A 23,207-nucleotide genomic window follows, 5' to 3' on the forward strand; every position below is an offset into this window, starting at 1 on the left:
TCAGATGAGAGAGGCTCCTGGCACTTTGGGAAATTGCAGAATTAACAAAAGGATGGTTGCTTTGAGGGAACACAAGCAGGGGGCACGGGGTGCACAGCTGGGATGGCCTCTAGGGACTCCCTTCCCCTGCAGGCAAGGAACAGGGCTTCTCTGGCCTAGCCTCTGGGCTGCTTACAGACAGGGTTGGGGGAAGGGAGGGCAGAGGTGGCTGAGTCATCTCCGGCTTGGGGCCAGAACAAGGTCAGGTTAGAGCTAGAGCCAGGGCCAAGGCTGCCAATAGCTTGGAGTCTCAACAGTGACAGGGCTGTCTGGAGGTCATCTCATCTATCTTTCTGCTTTTGGACTCAGCCCCAGCAGATGGCATCTTGCCGACAGAGGACCCAGGCAGAGGGGTCCTCAGCAGGAATGAGAATTCACCAGCTGTTATTTGCTAAGCCCCTAGAAGCAGCAGCCAGATCTGTAGACAAAAGGGCACGCACGTGTCTGAGGGTGTGCAGGGAAACTGCATTTTGGGGGGAGATGGGGGGAGTGGGCAGCCAAAGCAACTTCATCCAGGACATCAGCATGGCCTGCAAGAACAGCAGCTCTTTGCTGCTGCAGAGTCTAGAGGGGTGGGGCAAGTTGGATTGGCTGGGTGCCACTGAGAGGAAGAAAGGTTGGGCTCTGTGCGCTTAAACCTATTGAAGGTATAGGAAGAGAGAAAGTTGATAAGCAATTCCTAGTGCGGATAGTTCTAATGCAATTTAGAATTAACTTAGAGATCCAAAGATAGCACTTCCTAACACTGAAGTGTGAGATAGATACGCGCCTTAAGAGCTGTCGACTTTTTCCCAGGTGTCAGAGACCAGTCTGATCTGGAGGTGGGCTGGTTCTCCAGCCCAGTGGCCTGGCATGGTTTTGTCCTGGCTGTTTGACCCCAGTGATTTCTTGCCCCCAAGAACTGCAGCAGCTGAAGTATAGGGTGGTTGACTGGGGCAAGAAAGCCAGGGATGGGATTGCTGGGGATTGGGAGAGCCCCTAGCCAAGCAGACCGCCTGCCCATCTGGGAAATGAACTGGCTATCTCTTATGTCCATGACTGGGAAGGTGAACCAGGCCAGAGGGCAAGGGAGCAGCAGACAGATGCAAGAGATCACGCCCCTCATTTGCTGAGTGCCATTCCTCTCTGTCAGGCCTCTCCAGGGGTAGCTGACAGATGCGCCACGGAGGAGGGCAGGGGGCCTCTTTCTCATTGGCCAGCATCCTGACCACTTTCCCCCTTTCCTGCCAGATTCCCCCAGGCAGCCTGCATTGTTAGCTGGAGGTCTTGGGGGACAGACTTCCAGGCGAGGAAGCCCCGATGTGTGTGATGTGTGTGTTGGTTTTGTGGAGTCTCTGAACCAAGAACCTATTTGGCTAATGAAGTCATAATTACTCCCGACTCACTAATAGGATGAAAGCTGGGGGGGGGGGGCTCAGTTAAAAGCCACTGATGGGCCCTTGAGAGTCATCTGATGGCTCTAGAAAGGGCCTGTAGAGCAGGAAGTGGAAAGGATTGGGTATGGGGAGAGAAGAAGGTAAAAGAGCTGCATACAATACATTGCTCAGAGGCCCAGTGCTGGTTGAGTCTAGTTAGCTCTGACTAGCTGCCTGTGCCAAGCATGGCCACATAGGAAACTAGGGAAAGAATCTGAGGCTATGGCTCAGAAGGAGTTTGGTTTTGTTGTTCATGAATGTTATGTTTGGACCAGGTAGTTTGGCAGTGGTCAGCTTCCAACTCTTCGGGTTGTTTAAAGTTGCCATTTGCGAGGTAGCTCAGGCTGATCTTGAACCGCTGTGTAGACACGGCTGATTGAACTGACAACGGTATCTGCCAGTCTTCTTCCCCAAGGAACGGTGTTAGATGGGAGCAACCCTCACTCTCCTGCCCACAGTCTGTACATTGCTCCCAGGTAGAGTTAGGCTCCAAGTCAAAGTGTAAAACGACTCAGGGGAGTAACTCCCTCTAATTCCATCAAAGGCAATGTTGTAAAACTTTGTGGCAAGAGGCCAGCTGGGTCATGTGGGTTCTACATACACAGCCGGGCTAGTACTGGAAGGAGTGGGAAGGAGAGGTGAAAGATGAACGGTGCTTTTAGATAAATGAGCGTGGGTTCCAAGGCCTGCACAAGAGCCGAGGAGCATGGGCACTTCAGGAAAATTAATTAACGGGGCTGCAGGACAAGCCTCAAGCTCACAACATCATCCCAGCTCCCACCCCACGGGCATGTCTACATTTCAGAAAGGCAGGTGTCGCCCAAACCGTTCCTCACACTCCACTTCCCCAAACCACACAGACTAAACCACGAAGGCAGTTTGCAGTTCTATGGCAACAGCCTAAACACCAATGGTACCTGGTTGCATTGGGGACCACACTGGTCTCCAAGATCAGTCAACATGAGGATATGGATCATCTGATGTAGCTAGTGAGGAGTGGGCTGGGAACCACACAGGTAAAGGAGGCACAAGGAACTAACTGGCTCTGCTCTCCAGGGGGCTGCAGCCTAGCTAGGCATGGAAGAAATGGGTGGCTTTAGCGCCATGGGGCTTGTACTGAGAGCCAAGGGCTGGGGGGGGGGGGGAGCAAGCGAGGAGAAAGCTCTTAGGATAGGTAGTGCGGGGGTTGTGAACGGTGGGATTGCTAAAGAGGGTGGGAAGGGCCTCTGGAGGCAGAATTAGGACTGGGAAGGACATTTTTGTAGGCAGGAGAGAAGAAAAGCGAAATTACACATTGCTCTTGGAGTCCCGTCTTCACTGAACTGATCCGCACATCAGCCTATGCTATAGTTACAGTAGCTGTCCCTGTTTTGTGCATAAGAAGATTCAGCCAAAGAGAGGTTAAGTAACTTGTCTGAGACCACACAGCTAGAGCCCGATCCATCTGCAGGATCTCAGCTCTTACTCCAGCTCACGATAGGCTTAGAGGAGGACAGGACCTTACGGCTGTCACTGCCCTTGTTGGCTATGGCCCAGGACTTGTCGTGGGCATGTCTGCCGCTACAGGGTGAAGGAGGAGGGTGGATTGCTGCCGGAACAGGTTGAGAGGTTTGCAGAGGCTACTGCCCTGGCACAGTGCCCTTGAGCTGAAGGCTTCACGGCTGTGATGTTCATTCACGCCCCAAGCGTAACCTTGGAAGCAGGGTACATGAGTGGACTGGCCTGGCTCTTCCTTCCGGCACTGTCCCTTACCTTGGGTGCAATATCTTGCTGTTTGGAGTCAGTTTTCTCAACCTGTAACAGGAGATAGCTGCCTGCCTCACAGGGCTGCGGGAAGGTTAAAAGGGACGACCTTTTAGGGTTGGCGATACAGTGTAGCCTTAGAGTGTTTGCCTAGCATGTGGAGGGCCAGGGTTTTGATCCCCACCCCTGCAAGAAAACAAAAGAACAGGGAGGGTTCACATAAAGCCCACATCACGGTGGTAGCTGTCAGCATCCCCTTCTCTTACTGTGACTGTACTGTCCCCCAAAGGCCACCTGGTGCCCTCTTGCCATCAGTATTATAGATGGCTCAGTTCCCTGCAAGTTGCAAGGCTTGAGAACGTCAAAGCCCTGCCCACTTTTTTTTTTGGTCATTCTTGAGGGCTCCAATTCAGACTCCCCGTTCTCAATTCGCCTCTCTATCCTGATATTGAACTCACCGATTTCGCTAAAAATTTCTACTCACCCAGGGCAAACTCATGACTGAAGTAGGGTGACTGTCTGTGTGGAGGGCGCAAGAGGTGGTGGCTTCTCCCTCTTCCTGCTCCTTCAAGCAGCAGCCAGCATCACCTGCATGGGGACATGGGGAAAGTTCTCATAGCGAGCACCAGAGCTCAGATACTAGACCTGGGGATTTTTACTAGCTCCCACTTCCAGGAGAGTCCGGTATAACTGGGCTGAGAGCCACACGTAGGTAGACAGCATTACTCTCATCCTTCCCCTGCCTGTCTCAACGACTCCAGCGATTCCTCCAGACTGCCTAGACATCTTCAATCGCCCTTCTATTAACCAGGACTCTATCACCCACCTCCCTCATCCCCCACTTGCCATTTGTCAGCTCCCGGTCGACTCTAGGTGCTTTTAAATCCATACTGGGAATCTTTGAGAGTGAAATCACCCCATGTTCTGGCTGTTGCTGGCTCTCTGCAGTCAGGTTTATTGCGGTGAATTCTCAATAAGCTCGAGCCAGGGATCAAGGTCCATGGGTACTAAGGCCGGGTCAATCATGCCATGCTTCTCTGTGCTGGGGTGTAGACAAATCAGTAGCAAATTATGGTGTGGGGATGGATGTGAGGGTTGGGGCTGGGCCGTTGGGCCGCAGCTGTGGCTCCAAATTGCTATGAGGCCTACTGCCTAGTCCTTATTCCAGCAGGAACTGACATCAAACAAATGGGCCCTGATGCGTTAAGTTGTAAGTATGGGGGGAGGAGGGCCTGCAGTGGCCAGGCCTGCATTTTTGCATGTAATATGCTGCTGAGTCGTGGGGATAGAATGAATTCCCTGATTGCAGTATTGGGGGCAGCTGGGAAATAGCTCGTACAGGCTTTGCTCTTAATAAACATCCGAAGATAGCTTGTCTCCTCCCTACTGGGTCTGTTAAACCAACTCCAAGCTGGAGATTAGCATTTCTAATGGGCTGGGAGGCACAGCCTTCAGGAGACAGGGATGAAGGATGACATATTCAGGGGTCCCCAGGGTTCTTAAGAGAGGCAGGCGCTTTGTCTGGCCTCCACTGAATGGAGGTAGGTTTGCCTCAGATAAGGTTCTCTTGTCTCTCTGCTTCTGTTTCCTTGGGGGGCTCTGCACACTAGCCAATGGACCCCATCACTCTGAGGTCCGGCCTGAAATGTCACTCATTCAATATTCACCTATCCAGTACCAGCAGAGAAGAAAACAAATACTTGAATTTACACAGCCATGTCACGCAAAAAAAAGCAGGTCTCGTTCAAGCAACTCAATCATTTATTTCAATGCCAGGCACTGGTCTCTGGAAGCAGAGATGGGGAAAATGTGTGTTATACTCAGGGCATTGAGAGTGTAGGCAAAGAAAGAGAGAGTTGGAGAGATGGCTCAGAGGTTAAGAGCAATGACTGCTCTCCCAGAGGTCCTGAGTTCAGTTTCCAGCAACCACATGGTGGCTTACAACCATCTGTAATGGGATCTGATACCCTCTTCTGGTGTGTCTGAAGACAGCTACAGTGTACTCAAATAAATAAAATAAAAAAAAAAATAGACAAGATCACATGTCCAACCCCATGGTGCATGAAATAAATGCTAAGGATGTACAGAGTGGGGATCTGAACCCCTGAACACAGAGCTGTTGGGAAAGACTGCTCGTACGTAAGGTAGTCCCAGCTATTCTGGAATCTGAGATAGGAGAATTGCTTGAGTCTGAGAGTTGCAGACTGGCATGGTGACACCCTGTATAATAGGTATGTATATATGTACATGCATATGCATATGTCCATGTATGTATATATGTATACATATGTATATAGACATGTGTATAGTCAGGTAACCTAGAATATTGGCTACAGCTGCCTTTAGTAGTCTGGGAGGAATGGTCTGGAAGGTATAATGAGAAAAGCATTTAAAGTGGCCTAGGATCCAACGTACAAGGCCAGAGGTGGGGGTGACTGAGGAGTCGTGAACAGAGCCGCAGGCTATGATTTGTTCTGCGAACCCTTTTTTTCCTCAGGACTCTCTCAGCTTGAACCAAAGGTGAGATAGTAGCAAACGGACATCCGGCACTAATCTCAAAGCTATTTTGTTAATGTAGGAGTGGCAAGAAGGTTCAGAGAAAAGGTGTGACATGTCCCTGAGTTACCTGATAGTTCAAGAGGAGACACACCTGGAGCTACAGGCTGAGGTCTTGTGAAACTATGAGCGCTCAAGTCAGTGGTCCACTGTGAGGCCTCTCAGGAGGCGAGTAGGCCACAGGGTTGGGGGAGGGGTCACCTGCTGATTCTTTGCTCAAGAGAGTTGGGTGTACCTTTCCCGGTGATCTTTTTTGTCTTCGTTTTCCATTTCTACTTATGCACTGCCAGTTCTGTTTCTGCAGAGCAGAACCTCCTGCTGTGCACCAGGCTGAGGATGAGGAGGGGACAGGGCAATGGAGGAAGAACAGTGATATAAGACAGGTGCCATTGCCAAGTGCTCTCCTTGCCCCAGCCTCGCCAGCACGCTGCTCTTTAGGTGGTGTGTGAGCACCTACACTGAACCAGCAGATTCTCCTTGACCATCTCTAACCCAGCCACTTTGTGTTTAGAACACAAAGATGTGCAAATGAGTTTTCCAAATAAAGAGCAACTCCTAGATGGGGGCTCAGTGGCGGGATTCTGTAGCGGAGATTGCTGCCTAGTGCCCATGGGAAAGCCTTTGATTCCCCTCCTTCTTGCTATACAGCCCAGGCTGACCTTGAACTCACCAAACAGCTCAAATCCTTGAACCTCTTGCTTCAGCCTCCTTATTTACATGCACCACTTTGCCTAACCTTTACAGTCACTTCTGTCATTAATTTTTTGACATCGCTCTTGCCTACCAGCCAAAGAAACAAACCATGGCCAAGATCCATTTTGAACAACTTTTATTATACGTTTAGTGTTCTCTATACAAAAGAAATCAGTTTTTTTTTTTTTACAGTGATTCAAAAAAAAAAAAATCAGAATAATTTGGCCTTTTCATTGCTCATGCAGCCAGTTTATAAGTCCATGTATTAGACAGTCCTCCATGGCCCAGAAGTCCCTGCTGAAGGTCGTGCGTGACACCCTCAGATACACGTCTGTCGCTGACAATGTCGGTTAATGACAAATAACTCACAAGAAGGAAAGGACATGATGTGAGGGATTAATGTGAGCCTGCCATGGAGAGTTAAAGGTAACCAATGGAAAAAAAGATTAGACCAACTCATGTGCTTAGGGATGTGGGCAGCGTGGAGACACAGGGAACACAGCATTGGAAGGGAGAGATGTGTATGTGGGGGAGGGAGGGGTACCAGGTCCTCCAGGATCCACCATGGTTGAGGGCGGGACCAGGACAGAGAATGGGCGTGTCACAGGCGACTGATAACTCAGCTCAGAAGAAGTTGGCAAAGAGCTGGGAAGCCGGGTAGGGAGAGGCAAACACTGACTGAGGACATCACATTTGATAGAAGAGCAAGCAGGTCAGGGTCACCTGGTCTGCTACAGCTTTGAAAAAGAAACAGGATTGCACAAAACTCTGGATAGCGTCTCCCAGACTTTTGTGTTTATTGCTTCATAGAAGTCTTTACATCTGCTAAACTCCAGCTCGGCAGATCCCAGAGTAGGAGACTTGCCTGGGCCCTGCTACCCCTCAATACCTGCAGACTTGGCGGTCAAGGACAGGATGGACAAAGATGCCCCTCCTGACCCTCCCTTCTGAGGAATACAGTATGCTGAAGGCCAGGCGTGTGATGAATCAAGAGACACCATCCTGGGGCCCAGTCCAGGTTTCACAGTAACAAACACCTATGGGCTCATCGTTCTACATTCCAGCCTTGGGCTGCCTGGGACTCCCTGGCTGAGCTAACCACAGGCTATCACAGACTGGCTGATCTCGGACTCAGGGAGAGCCTGGGTTGTTTGCTGGGAGATTCTGGGAACATAGTGTAATGGTAGAGAGAGGTGACATGGTGACAAGCAGGACAGATCTCAGGCAACACCTGCTGAGGCAGCTGTGGTGAGAAGAAAAAACACTGGACACGGAGTCAGAAGGCCCAGAAGGCCCAAGTTCAAGTCCTAAATGTACCCTCACTGGCTAGATTCCCTCCCCACACTGTCATTTCCCTGTCTGTACAATGAGTCATTTTAAACAGATCAGCTCCGAGGTTCTTTCACATGAGGAATCCGATTCTGTCCTGAGCTAGATGCCTTGCATCTGTTTCATCTCCATCTCTTCTCAGGCAGCAGACTTTTAATACTAACATGCTGATAAGAGCAACATTGGTTTCCACGGTGGCTGGAGATATAGCTCAAGGGGTCTTGCAGCTTCCCCGGGCATGTGTCCTTCTCTGTCCTCTCCTGAATGTGTCGCTGGGAGTTCCCTTCTGAGTAGAGGAAGCAAAGCAAGGGCACTTTCTGGGCTGAGGCTGTGTTGGGTGGGGACAGCCACAGGTCTGGTGACAGGCATTTAGCCACTGAGTTGGGGACTCTCTGCCCAAGCTGCCGGTGTTACACTCCACATTTTCTGTCACTGGCTTGAGACTTCTTGTTTTGGAGTGGGGACTGCCTACATGGAATTCCTAGGCTACCATGTGAAATTCACATAAGGACTTTTGCTTCACTCGATAGAGAGCACTGTGGCCCAGCCTTTGGGACCTAATCCTGGCCATGGGCTTCCGTTGGGCAAAGGCTGCTGGCCTTGGTTGGAGGACACCCCACTCCGAACTGACCCAGATGAGGGACGGATTCTGGGCTGGCATTCTAGCAACCTGTTCTCCTTCCTCTGAGAAGTGAGTCTGGGCCTCAGCCCTAGACCATGGAGGGACCAAGGAGCTTCATCCGCTCAGCGTAACCATGAAACAGCCTCATGAATAGCAAGGAGACCTTGCTTCCCATCCAGAGGTCCTAGGACAGCTGAGCTTAGCTGGGGCTCCCAGGAGAGGCCTGTTTTTCTCTCCTTCAGATTTCTTCTCTACCTTCTGTCCACAGGAACCAAAAATAAGGCCCAATCTGGACAGCTTCTCCCTCCCCAAGGTCCCCTCACCTTCAGGCCTTAGCAGCTCATCTCATGTGAACCAAGATATGGATGCTCATGCTGTAAGATCATGATCTAGGGTGTTCCCTACAGGGAGCACTGCTCTGCAATTGAGTCTGCTTGTGTGTGTGTGTGTGCGCGTGCGCGCGCGCTGACTATGTTTAGGGAAACCAGGAACGTGCTTGCTCTCTTGTTCCCTTGTGAGGTGAGCTGAGTCACTGGCTGACTCTTGACCCAGGAATCACTCCAGACCTGGTTGCGAGGGGTGGTCCTTCCTACACTGACCTCTGGGAGGGAGGAAATAGGCAAGGGCAGGAGCCAGCCTGGCTTTCCCTCTAGTGTTAACTCAGCTATCTACACACGAGCAGAGCCTGATGTGTCCTGTTTAGCATATCCCAGGCAGGGTGGGGGACAGGATGGTCCTGACCGGTACACCTATCCTCCTCCAAACAGGAGCATTCAAAGAGGGGGCTAAATGTGGGAGACAGACACCCTAAAGCATTACAGTGCTGGTTACCGTATCCACCCATCCTGACCGTCATGTCCTGCCCAGATTTGCTGGCCCGATGGAGCACGTTCTCCCTTGGAAACTTCTCCCTTCTGACTTGAAGCCATCAGCAGTATAGGCAAACCAGGGCACAATGCTTCCAACGGAATGGACACGGTGTGCCAGTAACTCACCTACTCGTTTCCAGTAACATCAGCCCTGCGTGGGTAGGGACCACATCTGACCTCACTCACCGTTCACATGATATTCACGGCTTAAGCTTTGGCCCAGACTAGATGCTCAAAGAGCTTTTGATAAGCACTCAGAATCACTGCAGGATGACCCACCCTATCCCCCTGCTCCCGCCTGACAGATGACACACGAGCAGGCCTAGGCACCACTTTGGGTGACTGCCTAAGATCCAGGTGCACGGGTGGCAATACTGTTCTCTTGCTGAGTTGGGGGGTAGAATCTGGCAGGCTCTGTGAAAAGTGGCCTCTCCCCTTCCTGGAAAAAGCTGCCTCCTTGGAACCTCACACCGCTGAGCTGCTCTGTCTGGGAACCTGCCATTTCTCTGGTTGTCCGCCCCCCCCCCCCCCGTCTGTTCCTGCCAGGAGAGCTGTGACCGCTGGTGGCTGGGACAGCCACCAGCACCTACAACACAACAGCCTTAGGGAGGGACTGATGGACTAGGGAGGGACTGATGGACTTCTCCTTCCTTATGCAGAGGACAGTACTGAGCATGACAGAACTCCGGAATGAGGCACAGACAACCTAAGGATTCACCTCTCTCCCAGACCCTTAAGACCAAAGAGCCCTCTCCAGGCTGTCTGAGGCAGGGGGATTGCTACAATGACAACCAAGTCCCTTCCTCTGAATGCCTACTGTTGGTGCCATGGCTTTCCTAGCTGGATGGTGCTGTGTAAATGGTGCCTGAGAAACCCACCACTTTCTCCGGGTCCACAGTGTTTTCTTAGAAGGATGACTCTTTACTTCAGTTACATTTCTCTAACCCTCCCGTCAGGAATGGAGCCCTACACTGCAGCAATGCCCGGCTGTATCCCAGAAGTGTTAGACTAGAACAGGGCAGGGGGCCTGAGCACATCCCCACCCCTAGCTTTCCTGTTTACCCTGTCCCCTTTCACCATGAGAGCTGTCCCTCAGGCCTCCAGGAAGCAGTGCTGACCATGGGTTGGTCCAAAGGACCACGACACACTCTCAGGTTCAAACATTGTCAGCTCATCTCTGGGATATGATTTCTTACCTACAAAGAGTGTGTGCCTACACACACTTATCAAGTGACACAGCATTGTTAATACCTCTGCGGCTTAAACGTATGGCAAACGATGCTCTTGGAAAGTCTCTGGAATGCACAGCCCTGGTCCCACCCAGGCCCCTAACTAGTAACCTCAAGTTGGAGGCCAGGCCAATGGCGGGCGATCCATTCGCAGTGGTCAACCTTGCCCTCCCACAACTGCCTCAGGCTGCAGACACAGCTACAGGGCGACACTCTGGCTCGAGATCTCCCATCTCTTTGTGTCGCTGAGGCAAGGTACCTTTGGTTTCAAAAGTGGGTTAGGTGGGGGAATGAAGGCAGCACCTTCAGGCTGAGAACTGCAGGCCTGCGAGTGTCTCCATTAGGGCAGAGTGGGGTAAGGGCGTGTGTGGAGCGGCTGCTTCTGGTCCCAAGGGGACACTTGCATAGGCTGCCCTGGTCCCGAGACACACATCACTGGAGGCATCAAGACTTGCAGAATAGGGCTAGGGATCTGGGAACCGCAGGGTTAGATCCGAGCTGTATAAGGCATACGAAGAGCTTTGTGTCCTTCAAGGCGGGGAGGGGCATCACAGCACTGTTACTACGGTGCACCTCACGGTCCCCCCCATATGTATGCGTACCCTAATGAAAGGACAGATAGGTTCAGTCCGGGGGCAGCAGATCCCCATTCATATACCATGTCAAACACAAGTCAACGTCAGACACAATTGAGCAAGGAGAGGACGGGAGGAGGAGCAGCACTGTCACCCCCAGATTCGCCAGCCACGGTCCTGAATCTCAGGGCTCCAGCTCTTGGAGGGGTAACAGCATAGACCCTGACCAGGTGAGCAGACGTGGCCCTCTCTCCTCCACCCTGGGCTTCACCGCCAAAGACAAAAGAGGTCCAAACCCAGCCCTCTCTCTGCTCCGTTACCCAGGGACCACACCCTGACTTGCTTCCAGCTTTGGGGACTGGTCGACAGAGTCCTCATCGGCCTCCATTCCTTTCTCTTCTTCCGAGCAGCTCATCCGCAGACTCTCTGGTGGCAGGGGCGGAGTAAGAACCAGGAACAAGAGGTAAGGCCCCCTCCCAACCGAAGCAGGGTGTGGAAAGGAGTCCCGCGCACACCCTCTTCCTGCCAAAAAACACTGTCATTTTCCAGAAAAGAGCCAAGCCCAGCTCAGCATGGACGTGGCCGAGGCAGATGGGTGGGGAGTGGGGGTGGGGGAGGCATATGGCGAAAGGCATCCTTCGGAAACACACTGGCCTGGTGGCAGCTTGAATACTACAGCTTTTCTGCATGTTGTGTTATGGATCAATCCTTTTTTTGCCCATCTTTTTCATTTCCTTGGGGAGAGCCCACTTATTCTTTTTCCAGGGACTTTTTTTTTTTTCAAAAGTAAAAGAAAATGGAGACAATGACTTGGAAGGAGAAGATGCACAAAGCAGAGAGAGAGAGAGAGAGAGAGAGAGAGAGAGAGAGAGAGAGAGAGAGAGAATGAAAATATCGTAAGCAATAGAAATGAATGATCATGAGCCGAGATCAGGGGTGGCCATCGTGGTGGGACGCTCAGGGTGGCTGTGAGACAGGGCAAGGGACTAGGGCTCCCTCCAATGAGTGTAGCTCTAGCTTTCCCATCTAATGGTACCCAAGGTAACAGGGCATCGCTAGGAGGGGGTTGTGGATAGCTGGGTGGTCACTGGCCCTCACAGCTTGGCAGACCCCCACGTTGTACCCTTGTCCCTGAAGGTGGTGGTGGCTTTATGGTAGGTCTGCAGTTGCTTCATCTCCCCTCTCCCCTCCTACTTGCAAAGTAGTGCCGTGCCTGGGATACTCTGTCAGGCAAGGGAGTAGATGGCATTGACCGGCGACGTGGCCTCTGAGCTCTCGTTGCCCTCCGTCTCCTCCTTGTCCTTTTTGACAGTGTACTGGCCGATAAAGGAGCCATCTTCATTGAACTGGCCCTCGCCGCCTTCACCGTAGTCCACCAGGCTGTCATCGCTCTCCTGCTGCTTGATGGTGCCATCCAGAGATGTCTGGCTTCCCTGCAGGGGCTTGTTGTCCTCGTCACTGGCCAGAGAGAGACAGAGTCAGGCCCAGACTGGCCAGCACAGCCCAAACCAGGTGGGGGTGGGATAGGACTGCTGACTTCCTACCAAGCGCATGGTGCAGGAGGATTGCACCCGAGACTATCCAGCGTTTACCCTCCCCTGCCCAGCAGGCTCTACAAAAGGGGAAACTGAGGCGCAGAGAGGATAAGATCTTCCCTGGGGTAAATGGTACTCTGGGGAAGGTCAGGGACTAGAGACTGCACTTCTAGACTCCTTGTCTGAGGTCCCTTCCTTGAGACAAGCCAACTGGCCATCTTCTGAGATGCAGAGCCACAGCTTGTGAGACATGTGGCAAGAATTCAGAGGTCCTGGTTCCAGCAAGTCTCACTCACCCTTTGCTTTGTGATCTGACTATAACCCATCCATCCGTCTAGGAGGTGTAGAAGGTGGAGCTCCTGTGGCCTGTGCCATGGGACAAGCCCCTGCTCTTGGCAAGAAGTAAGCACCCTAAAGCAACCAGCTCTGCCTCTCTACTTCCATCTCAGCACTACTTGCCCGGGCAGGGCAGGGCAGGGCAGGGCAGGGCAGAGCAATGCCGATACTCTGGGCCCAGCAAGTCAAAGAGGTGTGGGGTGGGAGAGAGGACCACGCAGAGAACCATGTGAGGCCTGATAATTTGAGAAGACACTAGCAAGGCTCGGAGGATCCTATGAGCCCCTTCTAGTGTCTCCCTGTCCTTATGGCCCTCCTGGGTAACAAGAGTTAGGGGCCTTGGAGGTACAGTGGCATGGGACTGCAGGAACCGATGCCCAGTCCACACTCAGTTTTACTCTCTAGCAAATGAGGGGCTGCTCCACCAAGCTGGTGCTACCCCCTCCTGGCTGGAAAACTGCTCGACAGAGAGACCAGGTGACGCTGGTTCACAGGCGACACAGGCTCCCAGGTAGGAAGCAGCTGTGGGCCAGCAGAGGAGGTCTAGAGGACAGCAGAGGGAACCACAGTGGCTTTAGGTGGTCTGAATGGATACAGCACACCCTCTACAGTCCTAGCCATCAGTCCTTCCTGGCTAAACTGCCATTTTAACAGTGTGTTCGAACAGCAGCCTTGAGCTACCAGGAAGGGGCCTTAGATGGAGCTGGAGCTGAACATAAACAGATGGGAAACAGACTGCCAGGCAGTTGGCTAGACCAGGCACTCTTTCATTCAAATATCCTCCGTAGGCAAGGCCTATTCTTCTAGACCAAGGTCCCTTTCCCCTCAAGAGCCCTAGGCGCCGAGTTCTCTGTCTCTATGGAACTGTCTCTGCCTATGGGTGAAGTCCTTGGATCTTGTATATGGATCCCCTTAGACTACCTAATGTGATGTTCATGCCCCGCAGTGGCTGTGGGGTGAACATGCACCCCTTTTCCTTGATAGGCCTAAAGCATTAGCATTGCTCTGCCTGGGCAAGCAGCTGCTGAGACGGCAGTGGAAGAGCCTGTCTCCTCGGGATGCTCAGCTCTTGTCAAGAGCAGAGACTTGTCCTGCAGTCACAGGCCACTAGTGTCGCATCTACTCTTGATGGATGGGTTATAGCCAGGTCACAAAGCTGCTGGCCCATACCTGCTCCATACTGAGTGACTGTGACCTACTGTCATGGTCTATCCTTGTGCTCCGACCGCAGGGCCACAGGAATGACAGTGGCTGAGTGAACCTTCAGGACTGAGCTGAGTTTGGGCAGGAAGTGGAACTCTCTGCAAACAGTCCGATTCTTACTGCCAGGCTCCTCCTGCTCTGTGCCACACGGCGGGGCATGAGCGATGCTGCGGGGTCTAAGAGGACTCCCCTGTACTGGGTGCAGGAACTTCAGCTGAATGCACGTCTGGCCTAGTCAGAGGCTTCAGTACGTGGGCCTCTTGAGGGGAAAGGGTCCTTGGTCTAGAATAGTGGTTCTCAACCTTCCTAACGCTGCCATCCTTTAACAGAGTTCCTCATGTTGGGATGACTCCCAACCGTAAAGTTATTTCATGGCTACTCCATAACTGTAATTTTGCTACTGTTAGGAACTGTAACATAAATACTGGTGTTTTCCTATGATCTTAGGCACCCCCGTGAAAGGGTTGTTCAACCCCCCCCCCCCCCGTTCAACTCCCTTTACCCTGCAAAGGGTTGCAGCCTACAGGTTGAGAACTGCTAGTCTAGAAGAATGAGACTTTCCTCAGGAGGCAGCTGGTTTAGCCAACTGTCTATCTGTGTGGCCCGCCAGAGACCCACAAGGTCCAGGAGGACAGACATGGGGAAGAGGCTCATGAGAAAGGTACCCAGCAACAAAGCCAAGGACAGAGTAGGAGACCCCACTCTTTGCCCTCAGGCCCATATCCTTAGAAAGTAGTTCTTCTGATTTCCTAATTTTAGTAGGAATTTCCCTAGTAGGACTCCTGGACTCATTCGATACAGGCCATAGGAGCAGTGTCCACAAAGCCAAAGCTGGCCTGGAGGTAAGCGAGGTATAGACAGAAACAGCTCGCCCTGTCCTCATCTTCACTGGGCTGTACCAAGGGTATGGAGAGAAAAGCCCCACAGCCTTTTAACTGAGGGCCCGAGGAAGCTCTCAGCCCACTGGGAGGCTGGACCCTACCAGGTGGTCCCAGGACAGCCAGGGAAGGAGGAGGGGTGTCTCCCAGGGATGTCAGGCTGGATAGACAGCTGCGGCTATGAGCTGCCAGATGGCTCTGGGCAGGCAGACGCTCTCTGCCCATTGGCCTGGTGGTGTGTGCCAGGCTCCTGAGGAGCAGGTGGTAGAGGTTCAGAAGGAAGAGAGGTCAGAGGATGATCGGGTGACCTGTGCCCAGGGTTAGCAGGGTTGTGGTGGGGAAGGAGGGTTGTGATACACTTTCTCCTATCTCAGATGGTCTTGGATGAGATTCTCTGACCCACTCCTGAGCTCAGAATATACTGGCCATCCCGGTGGACCAGTGGGCAACTTGGAGAACTCCTGACTGAAGTTCGCATCAGATCTGAGAGGGAGCACGGGCATAGGACAGAAGCACCGGCTGGCAGCCCAGCCAGCTCCCTCAGCTCTGCCACTAGCACACAGGGTGGTGAGCCTTCTGGGGCCATTCACTGGCTTGGGAGTTCGGAGTGGGATGCTCGCTGGGAGGAGGCCTGATGGTCAAGCTCACGCCACAGAAAAGGGGCCCTGGGCTCATTTTGACTGAAAAAGTGAGAAGACTGAAATAGGAAGGCCTGTTCAGTAGAGGGTTCATGGGCCTTTCCACCTCTCTGGAAACATACACTCAAATGACTGCCACAGAGGTAAAAGCAGCAGTCCAGTGGCAGAGGGTTCTGTGGATACAGCGGTTCTGTGACTGCTGCGGAGGAACTGCTCCAGGGCAGCAAGGCGGGTAACCAGGGGAGGAGAGGAAGGGGATCGCCCACCTGTAGTCAAATGAGCCATCTTCTTCTTTGGGGTCTTCAGGGCCCAAGGGGACATCCTTCTTTTCTCGCACTGGTTGGTAAGAGAAAGGAAGGCAGGCAGGATGATTAAAAGGAATGCCTCTATTCGCTACAGTGTTTCTAAACACACTGCCCAAAGACAGCCTTGGGGGCTGGAGAGCTTCTAACCCCAGCGGTTATTAGGGCCTGCTGTGCAAGCATGGGAGTCTGAGTTGGAGTCCATTGCACCCATGGAAAAAGCTAGGCGTTGTTGTGTGTGCCTATAACTGTGGAGCTGTGGTGTGTGCGTGTGTGCGTGTGTGTGTGTGTGTGTGTGTGTGTGTGTGAGCGCGCGTGTGTGCGCGCGCGCATGTGTGACTAGCCTAGCTTCAGTCTCAGTGAGAGACCCTGACTCAAAGGAATAAGGCAGAGAAATGCTAGCATAGGTCAGTCAGTCCCTTCTTTTGGCTTTTGTGTATAAGTGCATGCACCCACATATACCCCCCCACACACACATACAGTACAAACCCCCAGACACCAGCTTGGGCTCAGCAACTGTCAATGACAAACTTCTTTTTAACAAAGCACTATTAATGGCCCCAGGCTCAATCAGTTGCTAAGCTGATTCTGCCTCCTTCACACCCCACAGGGTCTTTACACCCCAGCTGACAGACCTCTCAGCTCCCTGCCATTTCTTCTTGAAGTTGTCCCAATAGACACTAGAGAAATGATCGTCTTCTCTGCCAAAGGCAGATATTCCCTTGTTCAGCCCTTTCTCACGTTTGCTCTGCATTGTAATTACCTCTGTATGTTTCCTCACTGGTGACAGAAGCTAGCTAGCTTTCTCCTCCAGGATGGGGGACTGTGTTTCTCCAAAGCTCTGAGCAGAGCACTTGGGAGGGAGGCTGCATTCTCTGACCTCTGGGATGAAGGTGCTCACCTGTGAGCCTCGCTTGTTAGCGTCCTCTCTTGCCCTATATGGTCTCTGGGATGATGACATAACCAAGGCCCATCCTGCTATGCTGTGGATGGTCCTTCCGAGCTAGCGGTAATGTTGGGGACAGACCTCTCCCCTGTATTGAGCTTTCAGCACAGTGACTTACATGCAGGACTTTTGGATGCAGGAATGGGATAATCAACCCATGTGAGAGGCAAGAACAGGCCATAGAACCTGAAGCCTGGTACCTGGGTTGCCTGTCTGTCTTCTGACTGTATGAGCTACTTCCCCAAAGCTAGAGGGAGGGGAGCGGGCTCGGGAGAACTTTCTAGGCTGGGACACTTTCTGGGAGGGCAAAGGCAGGCTCTAAGTTTATCTGCTGGGTTCCTCTGGGGTTCAGGTCCCCCTGACTCAGTAAGCACCCCCATGTCTGGGCCTCTATCCAGCTATGGCTTTCTTTCTTGCAGAAGAAAAAAAATGTCTAAATATAGTGAAACAAAGTGAAAGAATTCCCTGCTCACCCATGGAATTAACTTTGCACTCCCCTCACTGGGCAGAGGCAGAGTGTCAGGACCCAAGGGTATGTGGGTCCTGGACAGGGAAAAGAATAAACTCGGGGCTGGAGAGATGGCTCAGTTGTTAAGAGCACTGACTGCTCTTCCTAAGTTCAATTCCCAGCAACCACATGGTGACTCACAACCCATCTGAAATGGGATCTGATGCCTTCTTCTGGGGTATCTGAAGACAGCAATAGTATACTCACGTACATAAAAATAGATAAATCTTTTAAGAAAGAGAGAATAAAGTCGATTCCCCCCCCCCATTCCCTTCATGCTGAGTTTGGCCATCCCCCAGCCTCCCCCAGGAGGAAAAGGATCTCAGAATGGGTCCAGTGCTGGGGCTCTAGGTCAGGGGCAGTTTCATTCTTCAGTTAACAGCATGGCTACTCTCAGGTTATCCTGTCTCCTGTCGTTTCACCCACCCTGTCACTCTTTGCGTCACTCTTTTCTGACAGACCAATGGGAGAGCTCCTTGTCCTCGACACTGGAGGCTCCTGAGGCGCAGGAGAAACATGTTTCTGTGGGACTTTAAGGAGGGGCTGGGGTGCTATTAGAGACTGCCTGCCTTACCCAGAGCTGCTGAGTCTATGTTGATGGGCACCAAGACAAGCCTCAGCAGGGTGTGGCCACCATTGGGATTCTCTCTTGGTTACACTGCTTCTGTCCTGCCCCCTGCTCTCCATGTTGAACATGGCCACCTCACTTCCCTACCACCCTGGCACAGGGTCTTAATAACTCTCAGGCTGAAGAAAGCCCCTCTGCCGAGCAGACAGGAGCTAAGTCAAGGAAGGGAAGGCCAGCCATCTCAGTAGGAGCTGAGTTCCTTCCGTGACTCTCTGGAGCTGTCTAGACTGCACCATCCATCCTTCTGGGGAAAATATAATGAACACAATTGCTTGCTGGCAGTTTCCAGGAAAGACCAACTATGCCACAGGCCTGAAGTTCTAAGCCTAAGAGCAGAGATCGGAGCCGGGATCTGGCTGGGGGGTGGGGGATGGGGTTTTGGGGGTGGGGGTGGGGCTGGTGACTCCCTGGAGGGCCTGACCACCCACCCCACATCTCACCTGGGTACTTGCCACCGCGACTCCTCTTGATGAAGCAGACGATGAGAAGGATCAGCACCAGAAGGGCGATGGCACACATGAGCCCGATGAACCAGCCCTGGGTGGCGATGTCTGCCTGGTTATTGGTGTAAGCTGGCAGGGAGGGTGGGAAGCAAACCATGAGCCGTTGCTCGGGGAGTGGGCGAGGAGGGGTAGGGAAGGCGCATGGCTCTTGTGCAGCTTTGCCCTAGAACCTACTGCTGCCACCTAGCAGCCCTTTGGCCCAAGCCACTCTGCTCAGAGGACAAAAGAAAACAGTAAAGAAGCCAAGGGGCCAAAAGATCAGAAAAGAGGCAAAGAAAAGGGGTGTGAGGAGCGGAGGAGCGGAAGGCTGTAGGATGGAGACATTTATTAACGAGGAGGCACGGCATTCCTATAAACTGCTCGCGCTGGCCACAGCCTGGTGGGACTGAGCGATGCCACGTGGCAAATGGGCCTGTGTGGTACCTGTCAGGGGGCTGAGCGAGGCCATGCTGCCTAACCGTGCTGGAGGACACCTAAACAGGCACAGCCTCTTTGTCCATCGGGCTTTGGCAGTGGGTCCTGGGCCAGATGGAGGTTCAGGTGGCCCTGTGCCTTTTCAAGTCTCCCCCGGTGGACTGTGTGCTTTCAATGACACCAATTCAAGCCCAGGTGCCCAGGTCGGGCAGATGGTGATGCTCTGTCCCTGCATGGTCACCTCACAGGGTTGCTCTTGGTGGCCTGTGACAAGGACAAGCCAACTTGCCTTCTCTTCTGTCCATGCCTGGGGGTCATCTCACAGATCCCTTTGTGGTCTGAAGGGAATACACATTGGTCTCAAACGGGAGCCCAAGAGTCCTTTGATGATGTCCATGATGTCCAGGGGCTGCGGTTTGGGGTAGTGTGCTATGTATCTACTCACCCTTCATTCTGTGGACTAAAGGATAAAGGGATACTTCCTGAAACACAGCCTTTCATGGGGACTGAGAATCAAGAAGGGAAGAATCCACGGAATGGGACATATTCAGAGCCCTGGGAGAGTTAGGTGACAGCAGAAATATGACAGTCCGTGGACTGAGTTCCAGCACCAAGCCGCCTCCTAGGAAGCATGCTGGACCTGTGACACCCTGTGTCCTTGCTCCTGGGTACATTTTACCCTTTGCCTGTATAGCATACAGAAATGCATTCATAAGTCTTCTCAGGGCCAGGCTGAGGACATCACACCAGGAAGGCTCTCTCAGTGAACAGTAAGGAGTGACAAGCAGGCCCTCGGTGGCACCCCAGCTGCAAAGTAGCCGAGTCCACAAGAAATGTGGCTGTTAACACCCTGAACTGTGTATGCTGCAGAGAAAAGGCTGAGCCCATTTCGATTTGGGGTTCTTCACACAGGGACCCCAGTCCCCAGGAGGTATTAAAATACATCCTTGCTACAACCCTTCAAAACTCGTAATTGCTCTGACAGAGAGCTGGTTATATCACCTCTAGCTGTGCATCACACTCCAAACTCTGACTCGCACGCCTGCCTCTGGACCTTTGTACCAGCTGCTCTCCACTGAAAAAGAGCAGTGATTCTCTCGGCAGTGACGTCGCTGCTTAGCTCTTGTCCCAGAACTACAGGAAGACATAGACCCATCCCATCATGCCTCTGCATCATTTTGCTGAACTCTGCTGCCCAGGGTCCAGCAACCCTGCTACTCCTCTCTTGCCCTCCAGACTGTGCACCCCTTCCCTAGACCTGGGCAGCTGCAGAGGCTCCCAAACCCACACAACCTCTGCAGCTGCCCCTTCCTTGTGTGTCTCAGGTCTTTCCTTTCCCCTCTCCAGAGTTTAAGTGGGATGCAGCTTGGGACTGGCAAGCACAGGTCCCAATGCCTCTCCATCTGCTCTAGAAGCCTTCTCTTCCCATAAAAGACCCATGAACTCCAGGCAGGTTCCATTTCCTCCTCTTTGCTCTCTTCTTTCTGTGTCTCAAAACACAAATCGGAGGGAACCTGTCAGACCTTCTGAGACAACCCTGTGCTGCTCAGGAGGAGTTGTCATCTCCAGGTCCTGCCAGGTCTACTCCTTGATCACAGGATGCTGACTGGGTTGCGCTAACCACCATGTCTCAGCTACCATTTCCAGTGAGCTACCCGCTCCCACACCTGCCCCCCACCCCCAGCCCTGACGCTGACCTCAGGCAAGTCTTGACATCTGGTTGGCAACCCTTTTAATCATCTCTGCATCCACAGCCAACTCCACAGCTGTGAGTCCATCACTCTTCCCTGACCCCTTGGCCTGAATTTCCAAGCGTGCTCCATATCCAAGGGCTGTCGTCAAACTCTGACACTTGATGTGCAGCACCTGTGCATTTTGGTACCCACAGCTGCAGTGAGGTTAGTGTCACCACTCCCTGTGTTCTTCAGATAATGCCTTTCTAATTTCCTGCCTTGTGGAATTCACGCCTGTCTGGCCTTCATCATGCCTTATTCCTACCCTACCTAAGATTCCATATTCTCATCCTTCCTTCTGACTACTTTTCAGTCTCCCGTTCCCTCCAGAGCCTCAGAACTCTCCAACTTACACCTTAGCTGGCCTAAGCCATCACTCTCTCTAGTCCACACAACTTAACGTTTAATTCTGTGTCCTTGCTTCCAACAGTGCTGTTCCAGTCTTGAGAACAGGGTGTCTCTGAACTAGTACTCAGCATAAGGCTAATTCTGTAACAAGTGACCGGGTTACTACTTACGGATGAACACATCAACCAAATCCTAAAGTAAGAAAGATAACCTGGGGCCCCACTCTTGGTTCTCCCCATACTAGCCAGTGGCCACATAGATGCTCCTGTCTATGTACCATGCCTAGGCAGTAGGCAAGAGGATTACATCACTTGTGTTTGGACAGTGGTACCCACATTTTGCAGACAGGTTGGTTTGCATCTCTGCAACGACCCGTTTGCACCCCCATCTTCCTTGCGTTTGTTCTGACACTCTGGCAGCCAGCTCCACGACATGCCCTTTTGCTTCAGAAAGAAGGTCGTGACGCCTGGGGAAAGTCGTTACAGGGGCAGTTTAGAAAGCAAAGGTAGTGGTCCGCTCCTGACAGTACCAGGCGAGGTTGAAATGTAGCTTCCGACTCGATTGGGGTGGGGTGGGGGAGTGAGAAACAAAGATGCTCGTGAACTTCAGACACAAAACCCAGTGAGATCAACTGACCCCACCTTCCTCCAGAGGGAGTGAGTTTCTTAGGAACAGAAAACAAGAGAGCAACAGAATGAGCTCAGCTTAGGCTGAGAGGACGTCATTTCCACAAGGCTCCAGAGTAATTCCACTCGACTGCCAACGCCACACTGAATTGATCCGCTAAACTGGTGCCGAGAGTCTAATGCTATAGCCTTCAGAGATGGCAAAGACACCACTTATACTCCCTGACTCCAACTGGAAATGACAGCAGCGGCTCTTATTCTGCCTTGGGCCTGACAAGGCGGAGTAAGACCCTTGACTCTTGCTCTGGTCAAAAAGTGTTCTCCTCCAAGCTTGTCCAAGCCATACCTAAAGCAAGGGAAGTCTTTGCAATCCCAGTCAGGGGAACTCTGTCTTGTAGCAAGCAAGCTTCCACCTAATTATTCTATACACTAAGCTGTCACACAATAAGGCAGCCTTCCTATGGCAGACAATGTGTTCTGAGACCAGGATGGAGTACGCAGAAAAATAACTTCCTCAGTCTGGTTTTATCTGTGCCCTGTGTTGTCTGAGCCTGTAGTCACCTCTACCGCCTTAACCCTGGGTAGCACTGAAATCACATTTGCATCAATCCTGCTGCAGACTCTAAGTCATATCACGTGTTAGGCATGGTCACAGAGGCAATTGGCAACTTGGGTAAAATGCATCTCTCTGAAGTTGTCTACCATCCTGCGAGTGACTGCTGACAACCTCATTCTATTCAAATTCAAACACGAATGAGTTATTCTAGGGGCTTTGGCGCCAATTCCAATTTGGGGTAGATGTTAATTTTACATCTCTCTGGACAAGTTCATCCAACCACAGCCTCTGACCTATTTAAAAAAAAAAAAAAAAAAGGAAATTCACTTGCTAACCGGCCAGTTCATCCAGCTCCCATGCCTGACTGGAGGAATCTGGTTTGGCCATAGACGACATCACTGAATGTCATTCTAGAAATGAGTGAACAGATAACGTAGCCACAGTGATCTTTCTTCAACACAACATGGCTGCTCTCCCTCAAGTACCACACCACCCTTCTCCGTACACACGCTGTCTCATCCTGCGGTCCCTCTGAGCTCCCTGAGCTCTGGGAAGACTGCTGCTTCTGCCCGTCCCTCATCCCAGCAGTGGAGCATGGGAAGGTCTGTGAGAATCCAGGGTCATATATCTGTGGCCTGTCAGGTTTCTGGCTTCAGAAGCTTTAAAAAGGGGGTGATTAAGTTCCCAGTGGGCTCTTTCTGGTGAGGGTTTGAAAGCCTGTCTGCATTCCCAGAAGTCCCTTCTCCTTCCTTCCTGAATACTGAGCATATCATCTTTGGACTAAAGTGGTGGCCTGCGGTTGGCTAAAGGACCTGTGGTTGGTGCCCAGATATATTCGAAAAAGCTTTGCTTCGATGAAACCCAGAGATCTGGGCGTTTGTGTGGGCTTGCCCCTGGAGTCCACCTACAGGAAATTGCTTTTGACACATATCTACAGGCACACACAGACTTCAGAGAGTGATATTTCTCCTCCCCCCAACCTC

The 23,207-nt window shown here is 52.1% G+C and overlaps 1 protein-coding gene across 18 annotated transcripts in view; it reads right to left on the reverse strand.

Moving 5' to 3' along the window:
* Positions 1 to 9,792: 9,792 nt before the first annotated feature.
* Nfasc (neurofascin) overlaps positions 9,793 to 23,207 on the reverse strand; it is a 173,911-nt gene continuing 160,496 nt past the window's right edge. For all 18 annotated transcript variants that reach the window (XM_029538295.1, XM_029538287.1, XM_029538300.1 and 15 more), the window contains 3 exons: positions 18,485 to 18,616; positions 15,927 to 15,996; positions 9,793 to 12,528 (listed from right to left, as the gene is read on the reverse strand). In XM_029538295.1, the coding sequence (XP_029394155.1) occupies positions 12,297 to 12,528; positions 15,927 to 15,996; positions 18,485 to 18,616 (434 nt within the window). In that variant the 3' untranslated portion in view covers positions 9,793 to 12,296. The remainder of the gene's footprint in view (positions 12,529 to 15,926; positions 15,997 to 18,484; positions 18,617 to 23,207) is intronic.

Source organism: Mus pahari, chromosome 5, assembly GCF_900095145.1.
Source record: "Mus pahari chromosome 5, PAHARI_EIJ_v1.1, whole genome shotgun sequence".
In the NCBI taxonomy this organism is placed as follows: Eukaryota; Metazoa; Chordata; class Mammalia; order Rodentia; family Muridae; genus Mus; species Mus pahari.